Raw genomic sequence first — 23,467 nt, forward strand, 5'->3', positions numbered from 1 at the left:
AGTACGTCCTAAGGCAGGAGATGGGATGTCATGTGTAGAGAATAGCAAGTACTCCAGGTATGCAGATCGAGGCACGATCAACAACTTGTAAAGGTAGGCTGGAGGCAGGGGGTGAAGGGCTTTAAAGGACCAGGAAAGGTGTATGCATTTTATCTATCCTAGAGGCAATAGGTGGGGCTTACATTCCAGGGGGAGGGGAATGCTTTAGCAATATCTATTTGGCAGCTATGTAGAGGATGATTGGGAGAGGTGAGGAGAGGGGAGGGGAGAGGAGGGGAAGGGTGGGAGGAAGATTAGTTAGGAGGTTAGAGGAAGAGACCTGGGGAGAGGTAAAGAGGACCTTAGCCACGTTCATGGCGGTGTGAGTGTGAGCCAAGACTGAGAATGGGAGTCAAAGATTTTGTGGAGGTAAAATGCCTGGCTATGGCGGGGTGGTGGCGGAGAGGAGGGGTTGCAGATAACTCAGGTTGGGAACCAGAGTGACTAGAAGGATGGTAAGTTTTTCAGTTGGAAAACCAGCATTTATTAAGAGCTTACCATGTGCCAGGAACTGTCCTAGGCTCTTGGGGATACAAAGAAAGGCAAAAATATGATCCCTGCTCTCAATCCATTCACAGTCTAATTGAGGAGACAACGCGCAAATACCTAAGTACATACAAAATACAGACTAAGTAAATAGAAGGTAATTTCTGAAGGAAGGGATGGAAGTCGGAGTGGGGGAAGGGAGACTAGGAAACACTGTAGAGGGTGAGATTTGAATTGAGTCTTGAAGGACGCCAAGGAAACTCCAGAAATAGTAAAGTTAGGAAGAGGAGTGGGTTTTTAGGGAAAGATAATGCCGTCTTTAAGTGAGGCTTAATTAAATCTGTAAATTAAATTTAAATGCAAAACTTGGGAGAACCTTCAGTAGCTCAGTACTGGAAATGACCTAATTGTCCCTTTTGGGGCTAGCTTTTTTTCACCCGTGTTGACCAGCTTTCATTCTTCCAGTCTCATGACTTGCCCACTAGTCAACGGACAAAATTAGAAAGTGGGCTGAGAAGATTCCTCACATACAGTAGGTGGTTTAATAATAGCTAGCAATTTATTTAGCGCTTTGAGGCGTGCAAAACGCTTTATAAATATTTAATTTTTCAACAGCAATGTTTGTGGAAATAACGAATTCAGTTTGCTTCCACGAACATTTATTAAGCCCCTACTGAATACTCAAGACTACAAATCGTTTATGAGGTGTACAGAAATCTTTTGAACAGAGTACATTTAATTAGACCCTTGCTTTTCAGCCTGGTATTTGACATCTCCTCTATTAGACTATGCGCCTCTTGAGAGCAGGGGCTGTCTTTTTCCTTTGTTTGTATCCCCAGCTCGTAGCGCGGCGCCTGGCACATCGTAGGCGCTTAATAAATGCTTGTTAACTGTGTGACTGACACTTGTCAATAGCACCTGATTGAGCTGCATCTCTTATCCTACAGCCATGCCCCACGTTCCCCTTCCGGAGTCCTTTAGTACTAAGGGCTGGTGGCTGGGCAGGCTTTCCCACTAGCCCAACTGGGTCACCTTCCTCCTCCTCAGTGGGCTAGGACACTTTGACCCTTTTGACATTTAAGTAGCAAACGCTGACCAGCCTGTCTAATCATTTATGAAGCCGGTCAACGTCTGTTTCTTAGGCTGGAGACTTTGGCTCGCTCTTGGCCAGGACGGCAGAAAACCATTCAATTCCAAACCCAAAGGTCAGCAGACCACTCCTTAAGGTCAAATTGAAAGGAAAAATTAAATTCCTAAGCCGCAGAGCCTCTTGAGAACCTAGGATTCCCCTTCCCCCTTCCCTCCTCTCCCCGCCCCAGGTTTGAGCAGCTTTTCCCCGCCCCCTTTCGGCTTGCGCACTCTCATCTCTCCCTCAGTCTCCCAGAGTAAGCCCCGCCCCTCCCCCGTCGCCACGCCCCCACTCCCCACCCACCCCGGAACGAATATCCGTCGGCTACGGGCCCGACCGGACGCTTCTCGCCGGGGCTCACCGCAGCGGTGACTCGGCAGCGGCGTCTCTCGTCATCAGTGACAGCCCCGAGTCGTGCTTCGTTTTGCGCCTCCCGTCCAGATGCAGTCACTTCCACCGTGGCAAATAGTCCTGGGAGGGAGCGGAGTTCCGGGACGCTAGGGAAGCGGCGGGGGCGCCGAAGGCTGCCTTCCGGGGCCCTGGGCACAGGCGCGGGGGACGTCGGGGCTCTCTCACCTGCGGCGGGAGCGGGCTAAGCCGGTGAAAGCCCCGCTCCTTGGTCCGGATCCCTCCGCCGGCTGTCGCGGTGCTGAGGCCGAGGGAGCCGCCATTTTGGATGTTCGGTTCCTGCTGCCAGTGCTGCCGCCGCCCCCGGAGCTGCCGGTTTTACTCGAGGTTTCGGGCCGGTGAGTGTCCTTCGCGGCGCCCGGAGCCGCTGCCTCCCGCTCCCTGCGATGGCAGAGGGCGCTCAGCCGGACGCCCCCTGTCAAGCCGGAGGGCCGAGCCCGGCGCCCGGGCCGTGGGGGGTGGGGAGGAGGAGGAGCAGGCCGGGGCCGGAGTGGCAGCCCGGCAGCGGCTCTTTCGGGGGGCTGCCCCGAGGCCTGGGCCCCGGCCCGGGCCGCGGGGCTCTGCGCGCGGCGCCCGCCGGGCGGCCAGCCGAGGGCCTCTGCCCCCGGGACTTTTCCGGGCGGACCCTGTCCCTGGAGGGATCCTCCCCAGGAACTGGGGCTTTCACAGCCGCCCCGGGCCCCACCCCCGCGTGGTTCCCTGCGGCCACGTCTCCGCTCCCCTCGGCCGCTGCAGCCACGAGACGTCTCCCCCAAACTCCCGGCTCTTCCAGGATCCCCGTCACTCCCAGGGTCTGCCACCTTGTAGGCGCCCGGGCAGTGAGCGCCCGCCTGCTCGCGGCAGGACCCTCCCACCTTCCTGAAACTTGACATCCGCGCCCTCCACCCCCTCCCACGCGTGCCTCTCCCGAGGGCCCACCTCGACCTATCTGGCTTATGGTTCTGAAACTTAGCGCCAAGTGCAGCCCTCCCCTCCGGTCCAGCTCCCAAAGCCCCCGGGCCGCAGCTTCTCCCCATAGTCGTTGCCCACTGTCCAGTGTGCTTTTAGCGCCAAGAGGCTCGTGTCCTTTTAACCCCGCGGGTAAAGGGGGCTGTATCTTCTTTTGGGCGTAGAACACCTTTCTTCACCAGCCCGTCCAGGTGTGCGACTGTTTTTTTCAGCAGTAGCTGAAGAAGGCTAATGTCATTGATTGCCACCATGATTCCTTGTCGGAGCATCCAGCTTTACGGTACTTGTCAGTACTTCTCTGTCTCCTGAGCTTAAGTCGAAAGCTCAGCGTCCCTTGGCATGAATGCCCTTGAAGAAAGTTCGCCCAACATAGGTAGAGAATAATTTTCTTGGTTTTCATTTAGGACTTAGTTAACACAGTAGGAAAACTCGATAGGAACTTTGAATTATTGTCATTTTCAGATCTGTAATAGTACCTACTGGTAGTAATTTTCATTAACTTTAGAATACTTAAGTTTTATTATCTCTTCCCCCCACTTTTTTTTCTTAATATTCCTTAACTTTATATCCAAAATCTTAGACATTGGGTCACTAAGCATACTGCCCTAATACATTCTGGCAGTGTTCGAATAGGCAAATGAAAAGCATTTCAGTTAATTTGTTAGTTATTTTTCATGTCATTTCAAGTTAGTTGAGTGGGACTGAATCATCCTAATGTCATTGCTGTAGGAACCCAGGCAGAGAAGTGGAATAACTTGCTTGAGTTCACAAAAAAGGCAGTGACAAGAGTTAGCATTATACATTCTGTTTCAAACTGAAGTCAATAAATTCTTCTTTGTTCTAGGCATTAGCGATTTATTTTTTTACTAATGTTAACATGTAAATAAAACCTGTGTTAGCTATGTGTTGTCTCATGTAGAAACTTTTTTTTAGTATAAATACTCAGTGTTTCCATGTATCTTATTTTTTGTCATAATACTTTGAGGAGCATTTTGGAAATATTTTAAAATATATTAATTTTAGGCATTTAGTCCTCTTAGTGCTTTTGTGTTTACTTTTGAGCTATGGAGTCCTTTGGTTTAGGGAATTGGTTCAAAATTTGTTTGTAGGAAATGAGATAACCTTTTGTCGTAAGCGTTGGAGTTCAGAAAGATCTCAGGCAAGTAAAAGTTGATTTAATGTTTTATATAGTAGTACTATTTGTTCAGTATAGTAACTACACACATTTCTGTAGCTCACAACCAAATGATGTAGGGCCTTTGTCCCTATGTTACAGATGATGAAGGAAACTCAGAAAAGTTAAGTGGTGGTGCAGGGAAACACTCAACAACTGCTGAATGTGCAGATATTTGTTGTCAGCTAGTATATGTACCAGCATGTTATTTTCTTGAATTTTATCTTTACATAGTAAAATCAGAAGGTCTGATATATGTTATTTTTAAGGTAGGGTCTCTAATGGTTTAATATAGTGGAGTGTTTTTTTTTAATTTCTCTTTTTTAATTTAATTTTTTAATTTTAAATTTCTCTTGTAACTTTGTTACAAGATTTATACACTTTGAGTAGAACAAGGGCTTTTGCTTTATGAGCTCTCCAGTAATATGCTGAAGACAACCCTGTCAATTTAATAAACACAAATATTCACTGAACACCTATGAGGTGTAATTATTTTGAGAAATATGGTTTGAACAAACTATTAAGGTGTTGCGAAAACTTATGTCCTGGTCCATTTGGGACCACTTCTGTCTTTGGGAGGCTCTTCTGTCTGAATGGAAGCTTAGTAGCATGATTTGGATTAAAAAGTTACATGTTTGTTCATTTCTAAAACAACTGAGGTATTTCATTTTTTTAAAGAGGCATAAACTAGATGCTCAAACAGTGTTTCATCATTAAAACTGGACTTTAACTTATAAGCAGAAGTCAAGGATTTTCATATTTCTGGAGTCTGTGTAATAAAGTTAGTTGGTATCATTCAAACTTAAAACTGACTTGTCTTCTGAGATTTTAGCTTGAGCAAATCTACACCTATGATCTGTCCACAAACAACTTGTTTAGCTGTTGTAGATTCTCAAGATGATTTGATCTTTGTGTTATATGTAGATTCCTGTTCTTTTCTTGCTTTTAGCTTCTTTCTCTACTTTTTGTTGCTTTCAGCTCTTTTTATAATAGTGTTAACAAGCAGTTTAGTTTGGGGATGATTTATATTTTTATCTTTTGGCTTGTAAGTTAAAAAAGATCATTCTATGGTGAAAGTACCTATATTAGGATCACCTTCATTGTTTTGGTTAGAAAAACTTGTCTGAATAGAAAAAAGGAAGTAGAAAGGCAAGAAAGGTGTCATCTGCACTTTGAAGACAAGTGAAATTATCCTTTTAAGGAGTGGCACTGTTGAACATTTAACTTTGGCATGAGTCTGGGCCTCTATAAGAAGTCAATTTAAAAGGGAAAAAGTCATAAAGTTAAAAAACAAAAAACACACCTCCAACTCATTGGCTAAACATGTTCAGTCATCAGTTAAGACTTTAGTATAAAAGGCCATATTACGAAAGGATAATGAGTAGTGTACTTTTCCTGGGGACTTGAAAGTTTGATTAAAAAATTAACTCTGTCTTAGTTAAACAGTTAAGTCATTTTTTGTTTAATGACTCAAGAGGAAGTATATCTGCAACCTTTGGTACTTTCTGAATAATTGAAGATAGTTTAAAAAAAAAGCTTTTCTGTTTTATTGTGTTACAATACAGTAGTCACAAGTGTAACCTGATAACATGGCTGCTTTGCTAACCTCAGACTATTGCTTGTAGCTGGTATTTGTATTTTGCCAACTGAGCATCTCTTGCCTTTCAAATTGTTGGGTTTCGAGGTTAGTGTTAAGGATCCTTGGGAATAAAGAAATGTAAGAGTTACATGGATTTTTAAAGCTGAATTTCCATTTTTTTTAAGAAGAAAAAAACATACTTTAGGGTTAAAAGACTATAGTCTGCTATGAAATATTTAGTATTCAAAGCTGAATCTTTCAAACCAATTAACATTCATAAAACCTAACATTAAAAAGAAGAGTCCTTAATTTTGGTTTTAGGAGTGGAATATTATCATTTGTCTTGTACATGTTTGACTCAGGGACATGAATCCACTATATTATATAAAGCTGCTTGCCACAGGTTCCCACTACTCATTTATTAATCTATTCTCTAATTATCAGACCGTGCTAGTGGAAAATAGTTTCAACTTCATCTTGATACTGAACAAAGTTAAATTTTTTATTACTATTTCTTAATGCTGTGCCCAGAATACATAGTTTCCCCCTCTTTTAAAACTTTGCTTTTTGTAAATTATACTGATGTGAAAAGTCTAGTAATGATCTTGAGGTATGGAAAGCAATCCTAGGAGTGACATATCTATATATACATATGCATATATAGTCTTACGTGTATGACTAAAACTTTATAGTTATTAGCTACTAAGTATTCAGGGATTTTTTTTTTTTGACAGTACAGAGGATTTTATTGTAGAAATGAGAGTTCCTTTTTGTTCTAGTCTAGTACATAAGTCTTTTTAGATTCATTTGTCCTTTTTTTAAAAAAAGAAAAACCTAACATTTATATATCCCTTTAAGGTTTTCACAGCACTTTACAAATATTGTTTCATTTGATCATCACCACAACTCTGGGAGCTAGGTGTTATTATCCCCATTTTACAGATGAGGAAATCAAGGTTAAACTTGGTTTAAAACTGAAGGCTGAGAGAAGTTTTAAGTGACTTACTTGCCTAGAGTCACGTAGCTAGTAAGTGCCTGAAACAGGATTTGAATTCATTGTCTTTCTCACTCAAGATTCAGTCTCATTATGTGTTAGCTGGTCTAAAGGAGCATAAAGTACAATGGCCACTGTTTCCTTTTGTAACATCCTATGCATGCTTAATAATGCTGGGTCTTGATTAGTACAAATAATAAATCCCCAGGAGTGGTCATATAATTTGCATTGGGCTGGAATCAGTTACCATATTTTACATAATTGTAACTTCAGATAGTGCATATTCAGATACATCATTATACCTTATCCAAGGAAGAATGGGAAAGGAATCTTGCAGATATTTTTTATGACATCAGAAAACCCTGATTTACACGAATTTGATGGTAATTCTTTGCCTTAATGTGCAGATTTTCCCTCACTTATATGTGAATCTAGTTTTTCCTCCCATATGTTGATAGTTCATAACTTCAGAAACTTTAGCCCTTGTCTTTTGGAAAAAGAAATTTTCCAAATATACTAATATGAAGTAAGGGAAAAGAAATTTTCGTTGGAAGTTGTTCCATTAAATTGGGGAAGAGAAATTTGTAAAATCTCTTTATATCATTTAATATATGACCTGTAGTCATAATTAGTAATTTAAAGCCTTTTTTCCACTCTGTAAGTTATGCTGTTAGAATCCTATTGTTGGCAGCTAAGGATCTAACTGAATTACTGGGGAGGGACATCGTCCCATTGTGCTCCTGGTGACCCATTAGTAGATAATAGAGTTGACCTTAGAGAAAAAAGGCTCTCAGGTTCAGAAATTGCATCGTAAACTGTTATCTTCATGTTTCTGCTTGGGATATTGTACCTCAGGAGTTCACTTTTTGCACATTTCTTTATGCTGTTCCATTAATGTCATTCCAGAACTATCCACAAGACTTAACTAATGCTATTTATTCAACAAATATTCAAGTGACTACGATGTGCAGGGGAACTGTTCTAAGATTTGTTAGTCTAATACTTTAAAATTTAAAAAACAAAAAATGTTGGTGATGAGGCCCACGAAAAAAGCTCTCCTTCTACTCACACTATGATGGACATAGATTGTTTAAGTATTATCCCTGTTTGCAGATGAGCAGACTGAGACTCAGACATGTTAACTGACTTGCTCAGGTACATGTCCAGCACATGTCAGAGCCTATATTGGAATGCAGGCCTCCTGACTTAATGTTCAGTGCTTCAGTGTTTGAGCTAAAGATGATGTCCTATTTAAGTTTTCATTGGCTTTTTATTAGGTGATTTTAGTGTTCTCTAATACACTGCATAATTTTGATATTTAAAACTTGTTATCTAAAACTTATTTTGCTTGGACATTAAATCAGTGGTGTCAAACTGAAACAAAAAGATTCTTGCAGGCAGCTTATTGACTTAGAAAACCACAAATTTACATTATCTATGTTGTAATGTATTTTTATTTATTTTGTCAAACATTTCCAAATTATATTTTATTAGATTCTGGCAGGACTTGGGAATTTTGCAGGCCTGACACAGGCCTTGAGTTCGACATCTTTGTTTTAAACTATATTAGACGTTAAATCATTAACTTTCTTCCCACTTCCTTTTCTCAAACAAAAGAAGCCAACTTGGATGCAGAATTACCTTTCTTATACTAAAATATTATTAGCATCATGGAGAATTAGAAGGGGCCTTGGAGGCTATCTAGCGTAACAACAACTTTCCTTTTCCTTTTCTAATAAATTTAAGTTAAGAGTTAGGAACTACCCAGAGAACCACCTCTTTATTTAAGCTGCTGATGATTCTGTTGCATCACATTGACCTGGACTAGATTTAGAAAGTTTCTTATTAACTTCTTGTATCTAAATTCATCTTTTAATTCAGTGCTCCCAGTTGACTTGAATCAATTTTGGTTTGCTTTAGTCTCTTTTTGTTTCTTCATTTATTCTAAAATTTGAACAGATTCTACTTTACTTTGTCAGCAAGTACTCACAAAAGAGATTTTTGTATTGATCCTAGGAAATCGCTTAAGAACTCTGATGTGACACTTAGCTCTGCGTTTGATATAAATATATTCTGGAATGTTGGTTTTTGAAGTACAGTATTGTTTCTTCCTCCTTTTCTTTCAGTGGAATTATTACTACTATAGAAGTAGTAGTAATGAGTGTTTAGTTAGAGGCAGGGCTATTGGGGTTAAATGACTTGACCAAGGTCACATAAGCTAGTAAGTGTGTCGAGTGTCTGAGGCTGTATTTGAACTCAGGTCCTCCTGACTCCAGGGTCGCTGCTCTACTCAGTGTGCCACCTAGCTGCCCCTAATAATAAGAATCTTTAACAAAAAATTAGACCTTTAATTATTGGTGAAGGCTATAGGATAAAGAGAATAGAAACTCACTGTCTTAGAGGGGCCTAAAGTCAGTCACCTTGCATTTACTAAGTACTTAATATGTGTCACAAGTCACTGTTCTAAGTGCTGGGGTTATAGAGAAAGGGGAAAAAAGTTTCACAGGAAGACAGGAAAGATGAACAAAAAATACAGCTGATAAAGAAGAAGCGAGGACATCTCCACCAGCAGCAGCACAGAGTTAGGAAGAGATAAAGTGGAGATGAAACTGCGGGAAATAAAGACTGTATGGAATGAGAAAGGAAAAGCTTCATGAAGGAGGGGAGCTTAGTGTAAGATTTGTTAGAAAAAGACATTAGGTAACCAGGAACACTTTTCAGATTACCGTGATCAGCTTCTGTGAAAATGCAGAATTTGGGATGGGCAAGGCAAGAAGAAAATAATAGGATCCTAGATCTACAATGTGTAGTGGGTGAAAAATGAATGACTGAGGAAACAAAGGTTCCAGCTTCTGAGCATATGGATTTATTAAGTGATGCATGCCAATTGCCTAACAAATCCAGAACGGGCCCCTCCCTCAGTTTAGGACTGGCGCCTGAAAATAGGGAGAGAACGACTTTTATACACTAAAAATAATCAAATATGACCAATTAATTAAAAGAAAACAATTAACCAGGATCCAGCACTAGGTGATCTGATTTTCAATTGGAGGAAGGATTAGGGACTTTCCAGGTTGGAGGAGGAGAGCAAACAGGTGCAATTCCCTGAAATCAGAAAAAAAGGTGTGAGGTATCCCCCTCTCCCCACTCTTCCAGTGTCTGTATACAGTCAAAGGAACATGGAAGCAATAACTGATTGATTAGTATGGAGTTTTCAGATAAGGCATATGGATTGCTTGAAATGCACATCTGTGAGAAAACTTATTGGATCAGTCTTTGGTTTTGACCAAACTGAGGTCCTTAGAGGTCTCCAAGCAGCACGTAGAGGTGGTCGAGCTTCCTAGGCACGTGGGGCTTGGTTCAAACAATGCAATAAGGTTTTCTTCCAATTCCCACAGTTGAATAAAGTTTTCTCACAGGACAGAATTTGGACCAGGCTCATAATTGAATAGAAAGGGAACTTAGCTCCAGAACCAAGTCATAAGGTAGACTCAGTGTGGTTCACTCAGTTCCCACAATTAACCACTTGCTGTCCTAGTCCCCTCAATTCCCTTCAATGGAAGGGACCTTACAGACCATTTGGTATAACTCCTTCATTTCACAGATGAAGAAGCTGAAGTCATGGAGGCCAGGGACTTGCTTTGGTCACACACGTGTTTGTAAGCAACAGAAGGGCTTGAAATCAGGTCTTGGGATTCCAAAGCCAGGGTTCTTTTCAGTGTAAATGTTATGCTGTCACCTCGAGTAGATATACTTGGTTAGAACATAGCCCTCTGGGGAGTCCCAGATGATAATGGCTGTCTCTCTTTCTCTATTGCTATCTTTACCAGGTTCATGGCGGTCCCCATATTTCTAGCTGGACTATTGCCCTAAACTCCCAACAGATCCTCCCATGTCTTTTCCCTTTCCCAATTTAAATTCCATGTTTGAGTGTGCACACACACAGGCATGTCACTAATTAGCTCAAGCTTTTCAGTAGTGACTTACTGCTTAGTGTAAGCATTCTTAACCTGGGGTCCAAAAAAAATTTTTTTTTTAAATATTAAGACAACTGCATTTCAGGGTAATTGGCTTCTTTTGTATTCCTGTGTATTTTATGCATTTAAAAACAGGATTCTGAGGAAGGAGTCCATAGGATTCACCAGACTGCCAAAAAGGAGTGTAATAATGCAAAGAAAGTTAAGAACCCCTGGCTTTAGTGAGTTAAATTTAAACATTCTGGCCTGGATTTCATGGCTGCCTTCCTTTCATCCTGGTGTTCTCTCATGTTACTTTTCTATATATATAGAATATATATGTTCAATATGTATTCTGTATACATAAATACACACACATATTTTTTTTTCTCTCTGTGCTGGAGAAGCAATGTGGTTAAGTGGAAAGACCACTACACTTAGACTTGAGCTTCTGATACTTATTAGCTAGCTCTACGACCTCACTAAGTTTATTTCCTCATTTGTAAAATGGGGATAATAATACACGTATGCCTTAGAGAACTATAGTGAGTATTAAACCTGATAACTGGGTGTCCCACAGGACTCTCTTCTGGTCCCTCTTCTGTTCTCCCTCAGTACTGTCTCTCTTGGTGTTCTCATCAGCTCTCATTGATTTAGATACCGTCTTTATGCTGATGTTTCTCATATCTACTTATCCAGTTATCTTCTGCTGATCTCCAGTCTCAACATCTTCAGCTACTTATTGGACATTTTGAACTGGACATCCCTTAGACATCTTAATTCTTAAACTTGACATTATCTAAAACCAAACTAATAATCTTTATCCCAATAAACAAACCCTCCCCTCTTCCTAACTTCTCTATCCTCACAGCCACCCAGGCTCATGACCTAGCTGTCATCCTTTACTCTTTCTCTCACTTCCCATGTCTAATCTTTTTGTTGACAAAGCCTTGACTTCAAGGTCAAGGTTTCCTAACATCTTGCACATATGTGTCCCCTTCTCTCTTGGCATTGCTTTAAAGTAGAAGTCTGATCAGTGTTACTACTCACTAAACTCCAGTGGCTCCCTTTTACCTTCATGATCAACTATAACATCTTTGTTTGGTCAGAGACTTTTAAAACCTAGCCCTTCCACCTTTCCAGTTTTCTTACATGTTACGTTTCCTCCTGTTTTTCTTCCCTGCCCCCCATATACTCTATGCATCAGTCACCCTGGCTTCCTCGCTGTGCCTCAAACAAGAAGCACCATCTCTCAACTCTGGGCATTTTCTCTGGCTGGTCCCCCTGCCTGAAATGCTCTGCCTCCTGGCATCCCTGGCTTCCTTCAAGTCCCCACTAAAATTCCACCTTCTTTCCCTATCACCCTTTATTCTAGTGCCTCTGTTGATTATTTCCAATTTATCCTGTTTGCACATAACTGTTTGCATGTTCTTTCTCCATTTAGATTGTGAGGTCCTTGAGGGCAGAGATTGTTTTGTGCCTTTTTTTGTATCTCTAGTGCTTAGCACAGTGCCTAGCACATAGTAGGTGCTTAATGTTTATTGATTGACTGAAATAATAATATTCGTGAAGTGTTCTGCAAACCTCAAAGTACCCTATAAATGTCTGCTAGTGTTCTGTAATTATTATTAATCAGACTGTACTACTGGCTGTCCACTAGTCAAACTATATTGATTCCCACCTCACTTTTGTGTATTCAGTGCTTTATTATGAATGCTGTCTTCTCCTTACCTGTTAAATTCTTACCTGTTTGTTAGAAGCATTCAGTGCCTTCTTCCCTGATCTTTCTGTTAGAAGCAGTTTAGGTGATACAGTGGATCACTTTACTTAAAGTGTGACCTGAGGTCAAATCCTACCTCATACTCTTTAACTGAGTGACTCTAGAGAAGTCACTTTCCTCACCAGTAAAATGTCACCCGCCTCATAGGGTTGTTGTGAGAGTTAAAGGAGATGATGTTTAAAGTGCCGTATAAGTGCTAGTATTGTTATTATTCTAGCATAGAGGGCAGATGGGTGGCACAGTGCATAGAGTGCTGGATCTGGAGTCAGGAGGACTCATCTTCCTGAGTTCAAATCTGGCCTCAGACCCTTACTAGCTGTGTGACCTTGGGCAAGTTACTTAACCCCACTTTCCTCAATTTCTTCATCTGTAAAATGAGCTGGAGAAGGAAATGACAAACCACTCTAGTATCTTTCCCAAGAAAACCCCAAACAGGGTCACAAAGAATCGGACTTACCGAAGAAACGACTGAGCAACAAAGTTAATAATGAACTTAATAACAGTGAACCACCTCCAACCTCCCAGGGCTTCAATCTTACCTTTTTTTATATGTTATTTGGAATAATTTACTTCTTTAATTTTGGGCACCACATTATGGGAAAGATACAGATAAATAAACTGGAGCAGGTCCAGAGGAGGGGTGGTAGAATGATGAGAGAACTAGAAACATTCTGTAATGGATTGACGTAATTAGGGATATTTAGTCTGGAGAAGAAAATAGCTTTCTTTAAGTATTTGAATGGTCATAGAGAAAAGGGATTAGACTTATACTCTTGGTCCCAAAGAACAGAACTAGAAGAGATAATAACTAGTAATGGCTAACATTTCTATAACTTTAAAGTTTGCAAACAACTCTGGAGTAGGAGGAAACTGAAGCTGAGGAGAGGAGGTGACTTGCCAAGAGTCACATAGCTAATAAGTGTCTTGAGGATTTGAACTATCCACCTACCTGCTTAGATGCCTCGAAGTTGCTGAGAAGCAAATTATGGTGTGATGGAAGGGAAAACTTAGTAATCATTCAATTGGCAAGCATTTATTAGGCACTACTCTGTTCCAGGAGCTGTGCTCAGCCTGGAGATAGAAGGAAAATTAAAAAAAAAAAAAAGGCCCTAATTAAAGGAGCTCACAGAGATATCCTCCATTCAAAATAACAACAAAATGCATAAAATATTTGATGGTTAGCATACCAAGGCATACTTAGGACTTATATAAAATATAATTATAATACATTCTTTACAAAAATAAAGCAATAATACCAAGATAGAAAGTCATTGTTCATTATAGGATGTTTCCCTTGTAATAAAAATGATGCTACCCAAAATTAGTATATGGATTTATGGACTTGTGCTATGCCACTCAAACTTCCAAAAGGCTATATTTTATAGAACTAAGTAAGATAAATAACAGAATTCACCTGGAGAAACAAAAGGTTTAGAACCTCAGGGGAAATGGAGCAAAAAGAAGGAATAAAAACATTATCAGATTCCAAAAAATTGAAAAGTAGATCAGTGGCAAAAACCAGATAAGTGAGATCCAGAGACAATAAAATGTAGCTTCTTACTCAGTCGACCCAAGAACATATTGCTGGGCCAAAAAACAAGCAAGCAAAAACAACTTTATTCAATAATAACTATTAAAGCAACTGGAAAACAGCTTAGCAGAACATAGATTTAGACTAGCATTATCTACCATATAAGCAGTACCACATACCATATACCCACATAAAATAGATACATTATCTAAACATAAGATGTCATATAATTCAAAAAGGAGAAAGGATGGAGGTATTTATAAAATCTTTGTAAGATTTATAAGTGACTACAAGGAGGATTGTTAACCAAAGAGTAGATGGGATGATCATAAAAGATAAAATTAATGACTTAATCAGTGGTGTCAAATTCAAATAGAAACAGGATCTTTTTAGCTTTATATTAACTTAAAAAACTACAAATTAACATTATGTTGTATTTTTATAAATTTTGTTAAACGATTCCCAATTACATTTTAATCTGGTTCCAGCCATTTAGTTTGCTGTCTGCAAGTTCGACACCTCTGATTTAAAAGATCTAAAATTTAAAAGTTTCTTTATGAGCAAGATTAATGCAACTAGAATAAAACTGGTTGTGGAAAAAAATTTTTGTATCAGATAAATCTGGTATTGTTCATTCCATCTTTTGGCACTTTATGCTCTAAACTGAAGGTCCGGAAACTAAATACTTGGCTTGGTATTCTCTGGGAATGGTCAGTCACCTCTTAATGTACCCTTACCCCTTTCTACCTTTTGTTCCAAAAACTAATCAGATAAGCACTACTTTTACCTCTAGAAAGAGTATGTGATTTGACTGCTTCACATATTACTACCTTTGACTTTTAGACTATAACTTCCTGCAAACTACTTCCCTATATTTCTCTCATTAGAATGGATGAAGGACAACTACTATCTTTTGTATTTCTATACTCTATGCTTAATACTGCATTTGGCACATAAGGAAGCACTTAGTAAATTCTTTCCATTCAGTCATGAAACTCTGTTATTGAAGATCTATGAGGAATTAATGAAAATATGTAGGACCAAGAGCCATTCCCTAATAACTCAGTGTTAAAAGGATATGAACAGTTCTTGAAAGAAGAAATGAAACTCTTAGCAACCATATTGGGAAAAATGTTCCACCTTGCTACCAATATATTTGTAAAGTGATTAGCACTGTGCCTTGCACATTGGAGGTGCTATATAAATGCTTATTTCTTTCCCCTTTCCCTTATAGAAATGCAAATTAAATCAATGATTTTTATATAATACCCATAAAATTGGCATTTGTGTTAAAAGATGGGAATAGCCTTTCAATACATATGAAAAGGTGGGAGTAGACTGGAAAACAGGTACACTAATACATTCTTGGTACAGCTATGCATGGTCTAGCCATTCTGAAAAACAATTTGGAATTATTTGAGAAAAACCAAGCATAGGCCCCTAAGGTGGGCAGGTAGGTAGTGACCTGGATAGAGCGTTGGGTCTGGAGTCAGGAAGACCTGAGTTCAAATCTAACCTTGCACACATACTAGCTGTGTGACCCTAGGCAAGTTACTAACCCTGTTTGACTTAGTTTCCTTATCTGTAAAATGAGCTGGAGAAGGAGATGGCAAACCACTCCAGTACCTTTGCCAAGAAGACCCCAAATGGGATCACAAAGAATTGGACACAACTGAAACGACTCAACAACAATCCCCAAGGATCAGATAGGCCTCGTATTTTAAATTATTCATAGCAGTACTTTCTGCAGTTGCAAAATATCTAAGTGTATTATGTATATTAATTATGTATATTAATATTGTCAGATAATATTGTACCACAAGAAATGATTCATCATTCAAATTCACGAGTTCAGAGAAACATGGGACTGTTGTATGAAATTTGCAGAACTGAAAGAACAGTACATAGAATGGCTGATGATATTAATATTTTATTTTGTCATTTCCTTTAGCACCCCTTTGTAAGTTTATGGAATATAGATTAAAAAGTCAAGGCTAAAAGAGCATCCAGAAGTCTAAGAAATGACTTGTATTTGGACTGCAAAGATGTCTTTTATCATACATTTCTATACTTTGTTGAGTCAGCTTGTCATTCTGTACAAATTTTTCTTTTTAAAATTTTGAACTTAAACACTAAATAAAAGGGAAGTATCTGAATACACAGTAGAATAGAGTGGGAGTATTGTACATAAAAATTCCTATTTTTTACGTATAGCTTGCTTTTCTTTTACAATTTTAAAAAACTGCTCCAATGACCTTCTTTTTGCTACTCTGTCCCCCCTTGCCCACCTATTCCTCCTATTGGGGAAAAAAAAGGGAAAAACAAAGCCTTGTAACACTTTCATATGCAAAACAATTCCCTTCGTTGTGTCTAAAAATGTATGTCTTACTCTGTGTCTTGAGTCCATCACCTCTTAGTGTGGAGGTGGGTAGCATGCTTTATCCTCAGTACTCTGAAGTTGTAGTTGGTCATTATGTTGATCTGAATTGTCAGGTCTTTCAAAGTTGTTTCTCCTTTATAATATTGTTATTGTTAAAATTGTTCTGATTATGTTTATATCACTGCATCGGTTCATTCAGGTCTTTTCCCAGCTTTCTCTGAAACCCTCCATTTTGTCATTTCCTGTGACACAATACTCCATTATGTTCATATATCCTAATTTATTTAGCCATTTCCCAGTAGATGGGCACTTATTTTGTTTCCATTTCTTTACTATAGCAAAAAGAGTTGGTACAAGTATTTTCCTATACACAAGCCCTTTTCCACTTTCTTTGACGTTTTTAGGGTTATAGAGCTAGTAGTGGTATCATTGAATCAAAGAGTATACACACTTTGGTGACTTTGGGGTAGGTTTTTCTATTTCCCTTGTTATCTATGTATGATTTTATAGCTTTTCAGAGCGAAATAAAGTTGCTTCTCTAAGGTTAAATATAGGTCTTTGTTGAACATATTTAATAGAATTTGGATTGTTTCCTGATTTAACTGATTTTAGTAATGGATTTCTCACATACTAAAGGATGATAAAATGAACGTTGTCAGTAACTTTATAGAGGGTACCCCTAATGGTGTTCTGTACCTTATGCTCACAATTTAAAAAATTACATTCAACACTTAGAGCTAGAAGGGACCAGCTCAGATGTCATTTAGGTCAGGTTCTTTATTTTTCAGTGGTCAGTGCCTTGCCTAAGATGTCAAGTAGTGCAAGGTAACTGAATATGAATCCAGGCACTTCAAGTCTAACATTCTTTCATGCTGTTAACCTTTTAATGTTGGGGCATTATGGCTTTATAGCAGAAATTGTGTGAATACTTTGGCTAGTGAGGATTTTGTGTAATCATATTAATTTATGTATTTTTATTCTCTAGAGGATGCCAGCCCCCATTAGGCTTCGGGAGCTGATCCGGACCATCCGGACAGCCCGAACCCAAGCAGAAGAGCGAGAAATGATCCAGAAAGAATGTGCTGCCATCCGGTCATCTTTTAGAGAAGAAGACAACACATATCGCTGTCGGAATGTCGCAAAATTACTCTACATGCACATGCTGGGCTATCCCGCACACTTTGGTCAGGTAGGCTTATCTGGGTCTACCTCTTTCACCTGTATATTCATTCTCCTTTTTTGTCATCTTTGTCGGTCTGCTGTATGCTTAGTGGAGCCTCAGATGTTTTAATTTACATTTCCGTTGTTATTAGTAGCAATCTGAAACTTTTTTTATATGATTGTTGATAGCTTGCTTTTCTTCTTTTGATTATATCCTTTGACCATTTATCTAATGGTATGTAGAATTTGAAAAAGAGTCAGAAGGAAGTGGGGAAGTAGGAATAGAAGAAATTATTGAGTAGAAATGAATAATGTAGCACTTGTTCATGATAACAATAGGAGCTAATTTTATGGAGGGTATGGTCCTCAGATAGGAAATTTTGATGGTTATGGGCAATTAAGTAGGAGCAAATTCCTAGTCTATTGCAAACATTGTTGGCTTTTGGATAAGAAGTAAATAGTGCTGTGAGAGCTGGAAAAACCAGCTCCTTTCAGTGCACTGGAAGAATCAGTGACTCTTGGAGTTCCTGACCTTGAAATATATAAAGACTCTTAACGATTTTTTTATTTTAGGATTTAAAAAATGTCAGCTGTAAAGGGCTTGTACTTTTAGTCGAGCAACCTTTCCTCTTCTTTTGTGCTTAAATTCAGTTAATAACTGAGATTTATATGGTCCTTTTTGCATATATTATCTTAAGTAGAATCTCTTTTAATTGAATATGATAATACCTAATGAGGTTATCATATTTAATTGTTAAAGCATCCAAGAGCCTCAGTTGGAAAGTGTGAGATATATTAGGTTGATTGAGATCCTTCACCACATACAGCATGGTTCTGGAGAAGATATACCTTATCCAACCAGAAAGGCCTAAGTAAAAGATTGGAGTGAAATAACATTGTTATGAAGATATACTCATGTGGAAGCATGCTGGGAATTAGTTGGGTGAAGATCTGCAGAGGCAGAAGAGAAGTTGTTATTAGAATACACTCCAGGCCTCCTGGATGGACAGAATGAGGAAATGAAAGAAGCAGACAGGAAACAGATCTCAGGCCTGGCACAGAGATAAGACATTGTAGAGATGATGGACTTCAGTTATTCATACATCTGTTGGAGTGCTTTCCCCTTCCCTCTGCCAAAAACAGAACAGCCAGTAACTTCTCAACTTGCCTGAATGAGAAGAAGATCTCTCTCTCTTTCTCATATACACATATGTGGGCATGTATGTGTGTACGCACATACATATGCACATATATTCTGAATCTGATTTTCCCAGTTAGAAAGAACTAATTACCAGGGGGAAAATGATGGGAACTTGGGGGTAAGTGAGCACTCCTTCTGAAAGTTTGTAATAGAGAACAAGGCCATATATTGTGTGATATTTGTCCTAGACTTTAGGAGAAAAGATTGTATAGGTTCAGGGTTTATAGTTTACAGGTTCAGCCAATTTTACATAGGGTTCAGAGAAAGGAGAAGTAGGATCCTATGGACTAAATTCCATAGGGAAAGCCAGGTCTCAGGAGAATGAGAAGCTCCCCCAAAATGTTATTTTGAAGACACAAGAAACCATTTTAATCAGTATGAATAGTGATTGTTGACTAACGGGATCATTGTTTATGCACAGGGAACTCAAAGACATGTCCAAGAGATGGAAACAAGGTCAGGTAAGAGCTCGAGTTCAGAAGTATGGCACAGCCCAGCAAGAATAGTGTTAGGAACATCAAAGCTCAGAATAAGCTGAGGCCGGTGAGAAAAGCTAAGAACAGCAAAGATTTTTTTTTTTGGCTGCTTTTTCTTTTTGCCATGTTGGGGAAAAGAAGTTCAAAGAGAAGATGGGACTTTTTTGTAGCGTAGATGGGGTGATGATAATAGGAGACAGAGAAGGCAAAACTGCTCTACTTTTTATTTTGCTTCTGTTTTCTTTGCCAAGAAGAACAATCTTTGTATTGGAAAGAACAGAACATAAAGGGCTTTAGGAAGGGATACATAAGGTAGTTATATGGTAAGAGGATACCAAACTACCCTTGAAATCACCAGACCCAGATGAACTACATCTTTGGGGGTACTGCAAGAACTGGCAAATGTGATTGCTAATTCTATTAATGGTCTTTGAAAGATCTAGAAGAGAATACATGTAGTACCACAGGATTAGAAGAGAGTAAATATCCTGTTCTCCCAGGAAGGAAGGAGAATCTGCAAAGTAGCACAGTGATTCCTGGCAAAATCCAAGAATGTATTATTTAAAAAAATAATTTGTTGTTAATATCTTTTGTTTTTGTATAACCTATGTTTCCCAATATGTCCCACCCCACTTCCATTCCCTGAGAACAATCTCTTCTAAGAAAGTAAACCTTTATTAGAAAAAGTAGGTAGGTGGGAAGCAGTTCAATAAAACTAACCAACTTGTTAAAAAAAAGTCTAATAATAAATACATTCAGTGTTCTTTATACCCAGAAACCTCACCTCTGCAAAGGAGTAGGAGCAGGTGGCCCTAGAATGTATTGTTAAAAGGGAAGATTAGTGGTCATCGGGAAATGGAAGATCCAGCATGACTTCATCAAGGGCAAGTCATGCAGAAACTAACTTTATGTCCTTTTTTGGATGGGGTTACAAAGCTGGTAGACCGTGGCAATGCTGTAGATATCGCTTTTGTCAGAAGGTCTCCTGCTGTTCTTGTGGACTAGGTGAGGAGTAGGAGCTAGAGGAGTATGCAGTTTCATGGACTCAGCTGGGCCAGTGGCTAGAGCCAAGCCATTCATTCATGGTTTGACATCATCTTGGTTGCAGATTGCTTGTGGTGTGCCCAAGGGATCTGTGCTCAGCAGCGAGGTGGTACAGTGGCTGGAGCGACGAGCTTTGAGTCAGGAAGTAAAGGGAGAAAGGAATAAACGTTCATGTGGCATCATTGTGGGCCAGGCACTGAGCTGAGCGCAGTAAGTTATCTCTTTTGATCCTCACAACCACCCTGGGATGTAGGTGCTGCTGTTGTCCTTATTTTACAGGTGGGAAAATTGAAGCAAACAGAGGTTAAGCGATTTGCCCAGGGTCACACATCTAGTAAGTATCTGAGACTAGAGGTCAAATTTGAACTCATATCTTCTTGACTCCAAGCCTAGCACTCTATCTGTTGTGCTGCTGAGCTGCCTCAGAAGACCCAAGTTCAAATCCAGCCTCAGACAGTAGCTGTATGACCTGGGTAAGGCACTTAACCAATGTCTGCCTTGGTATCTTCCTCTGTGAAAATGGGAAAAATAGTACTTACCTCTTAGGGTTGTTGGGAGGACTGAATGAGATAGCATTTGTAAAGTGCTGTTTAAACCACAGAGCACTATGTAGTTGCTTTTATGATTATGAACTGTTATCAGTGACTTAGATAAAGGCCTCTGTGGTAGATTTGTGTTTTCAGACCACACAAAGCTGCAAGTACAGTTAATACACCGAGTAACAAAGGCAAGAAGTGGAAAAAAAAATCTTGCCTGGTTCGAACGTTGAACTAAAGTCTGATAGGGATGAATGTTAAGTCTTACTTGTGGATTCACAAGAATCAACTTTACATTTACCAGTAGAGGAAGCTGTGGATAGACATTGGTTTATAGGAGGGCTGTAGTGGACTGCAGTCACATTATGAAGTGCGGGTGTGATATGTTGGCCAAGAAAGCTATTGCAGTTTTAGGATGCGTTGAGAAATGTGTCCTTTGCCATATGAGGCAGGTTATATAGCCCTCAATATGTGACGGATATGGTCTGACAACAAGGTTTTATATTCAGTACCGATGACTGCATTTTTGGAAGAAAATTGATGAATTGGAGAGCACAACTAGGAGGGCAGTCAGGATGGTGACAGTCCCTGTAGTTTGTGCCATCTGAGACTCAGCTAAAGAAACTGGGGATGTTTTCCCAGGAGAAAAGAAGATGTGTGGGGCCAAGACCAAAGACATGAGAGTTGCTTCAAGTATTTGAAGGTCATCATTTGGAGGAAGGATGAGACTTGTTCTGCTTGTATCTAGTGGGCAGAAAGGATCAGTGGGTAAAAACTGCAAGCAGTAAGGGAAGACTTGGTGACTAGACTGTCCTAGAAGACTGCATTTCCCCATTGGAATTTGACAGGGGCTTCATGAGCCCTGTCAGTGGTGTTGTGAGGGATTGTTCAGGTACAGGCTGGAGTAGGAGGCCTCTGAGGTCCCTTTGAAAGCTGAGATTCTCTGATTGTGCTGAAAATTTAAAACAAAAATAGTAAATCAAAGATATACTCTAGGTTAGATGGTTTTTGGGACAATTGTAGTCTTAATTTTTCCTAATTCTCCTATTTGAATTAATCTTAGGTTTTATCCTGATTTACATTGTTATTTAAATATTAATTTAGTATTCCCACATTTTGGAATTTCATTTGTATCTTGATTATCAAAAGTTGTTTCATACCGTCACTGGTTTTACATGCCTCACCACTGTGGTTGAAAACATGTGGAAGAAACATGGTTGGTATGTCTTACTTGCCTAAGTATTTGGGTGACAATGGGATATAGTAGGAAGGACATTGGCTTGGTAGTCAGGAGACTTTGATTCTAGGCACACCATTGCCACTGACTAATAGCTATAATGTTGGGCAAGTTAGTCAGCTTCTGGGGCTTTGATTCTTCAGCTATAAACAAAACAAAACGAGATCACACTAAGGTAGTGGTTCTTTACCTTGTTTGTGTCTTGGACCACTCTGGTAGTCAGGGTAGTGAAGCTATGCACCCCTGCTGAGAATCGTATTTTAAAGTGCATAATATAATTTACAGGGACGTAAAAGGAACCAACCAATTATATTGAAATACAGTTATTAAATCTTAAAAGAACAAGTTCCTAGATCCCAGGTTAAGACACCTCCCCCTGCCATACACCTGAATTAAAAGGTCTGGTCCCTTCTAGCTTAAACTTAATGTCATTGCTTTCTGTTATGATACTTGGTAGGCCATAGTAGGTAGCTCCAACTTATCCCTTTTGTTCAGTGAAATTAAAGAAGTGGCTTGGTCATTAATCCTTCTCTACCTATTGATAGGAGCTTTCTAAAACACTTGTATTTTGACATATCTTCTAACATTAGATGTCTATTTCTTGCTTTCTTAATAGACATTAGTCTTCCCATTAGATCATGGGAAATTTCTTCTATGTTCAGCCCTCATTTAAAAAAATAATTTTAATAATGACTGTTTTATATCACCTACCGTTTCTTACTAAGTCGCTCCTTCATCTCTTCCCTAAGAGCCAGAATAACAAAGAGGAAAAAAATTCAATAAGGAAGGATGGGGTAGAAGAGGTTTCTTCTCTTATCTATTTGGAGCCAAGTTCTTTGTCATTATAATTTTGCAGCATTTAGATGCTATTTTGTTTTTCGTTCCATTTATATTGTTGTGGTCTTTGTGTATATTGTTTCCCTGGTTTTGCTTGCTTCACTTTGCTTCAATTCGTGTTTCCCCTGCTTCTCTATATTTGTCATAGTCATCATTTTTTACGGCCTAGTAATAGTCTACTGTAGCTTGGATTTTTATTGAGAGCTGTGTCAGGCACTGTGCTAAAGGCTGAGGGTACAAATACAAGCAAATAATACAGGTCTTGCCCTCATGAAGCTTATATTTTAATGGAGGAAGATACACAAGCCTAAAGCAAGCTGGAAAGGGGTTGGAGGCATAGAAATGGCTTGGTATAGTGAATGCTGTGGAGGCAAGGTAAAACCAAAGTTGCCTATTAGCCCCAGGGCGGGTTCCGGGGATGGAGTTCAGTTTTCCAGGAGGGAGGAGGTGGTAAGATGGTGCCTCAAGTTGAGATCACAGGTGGTAGAGTTGGCCAGAAGTGCTATAGAAGCTTGGGTCTGGGCAGCATAAGGCTGAAGCTTATATTCATATACCACACCTTATTTGATGT

At 39.5% G+C, this 23,467-nt stretch overlaps 1 protein-coding gene across 3 annotated transcripts in view; it reads left to right on the forward strand.

Moving 5' to 3' along the window:
• The first annotated feature begins 1,982 nt into the window (after positions 1 to 1,982).
• The window catches only part of AP1G1 (adaptor related protein complex 1 subunit gamma 1), a 65,336-nt gene continuing 43,851 nt past the window's right edge, over positions 1,983 to 23,467 (forward strand). Inside the window, exons 1-2 of one of the 3 annotated variants that reach the window (XM_036748983.1) lie at positions 1,983 to 2,400; positions 17,390 to 17,593. In XM_036748983.1, the coding sequence (XP_036604878.1) occupies positions 17,393 to 17,593 (201 nt within the window). In that variant the 5' untranslated portion in view covers positions 1,983 to 2,400; positions 17,390 to 17,392. Of the gene's footprint in view, positions 2,401 to 3,322; positions 3,384 to 17,389; positions 17,594 to 23,467 lie in introns of those variants that run through there. The other 2 variants (XM_036748981.1, XM_036748982.1) reach the window with 2 other exon arrangements.

This window comes from Trichosurus vulpecula, chromosome 3 (genome assembly GCF_011100635.1).
Source record: "Trichosurus vulpecula isolate mTriVul1 chromosome 3, mTriVul1.pri, whole genome shotgun sequence".
In the NCBI taxonomy this organism is placed as follows: Eukaryota; Metazoa; Chordata; class Mammalia; order Diprotodontia; family Phalangeridae; genus Trichosurus; species Trichosurus vulpecula.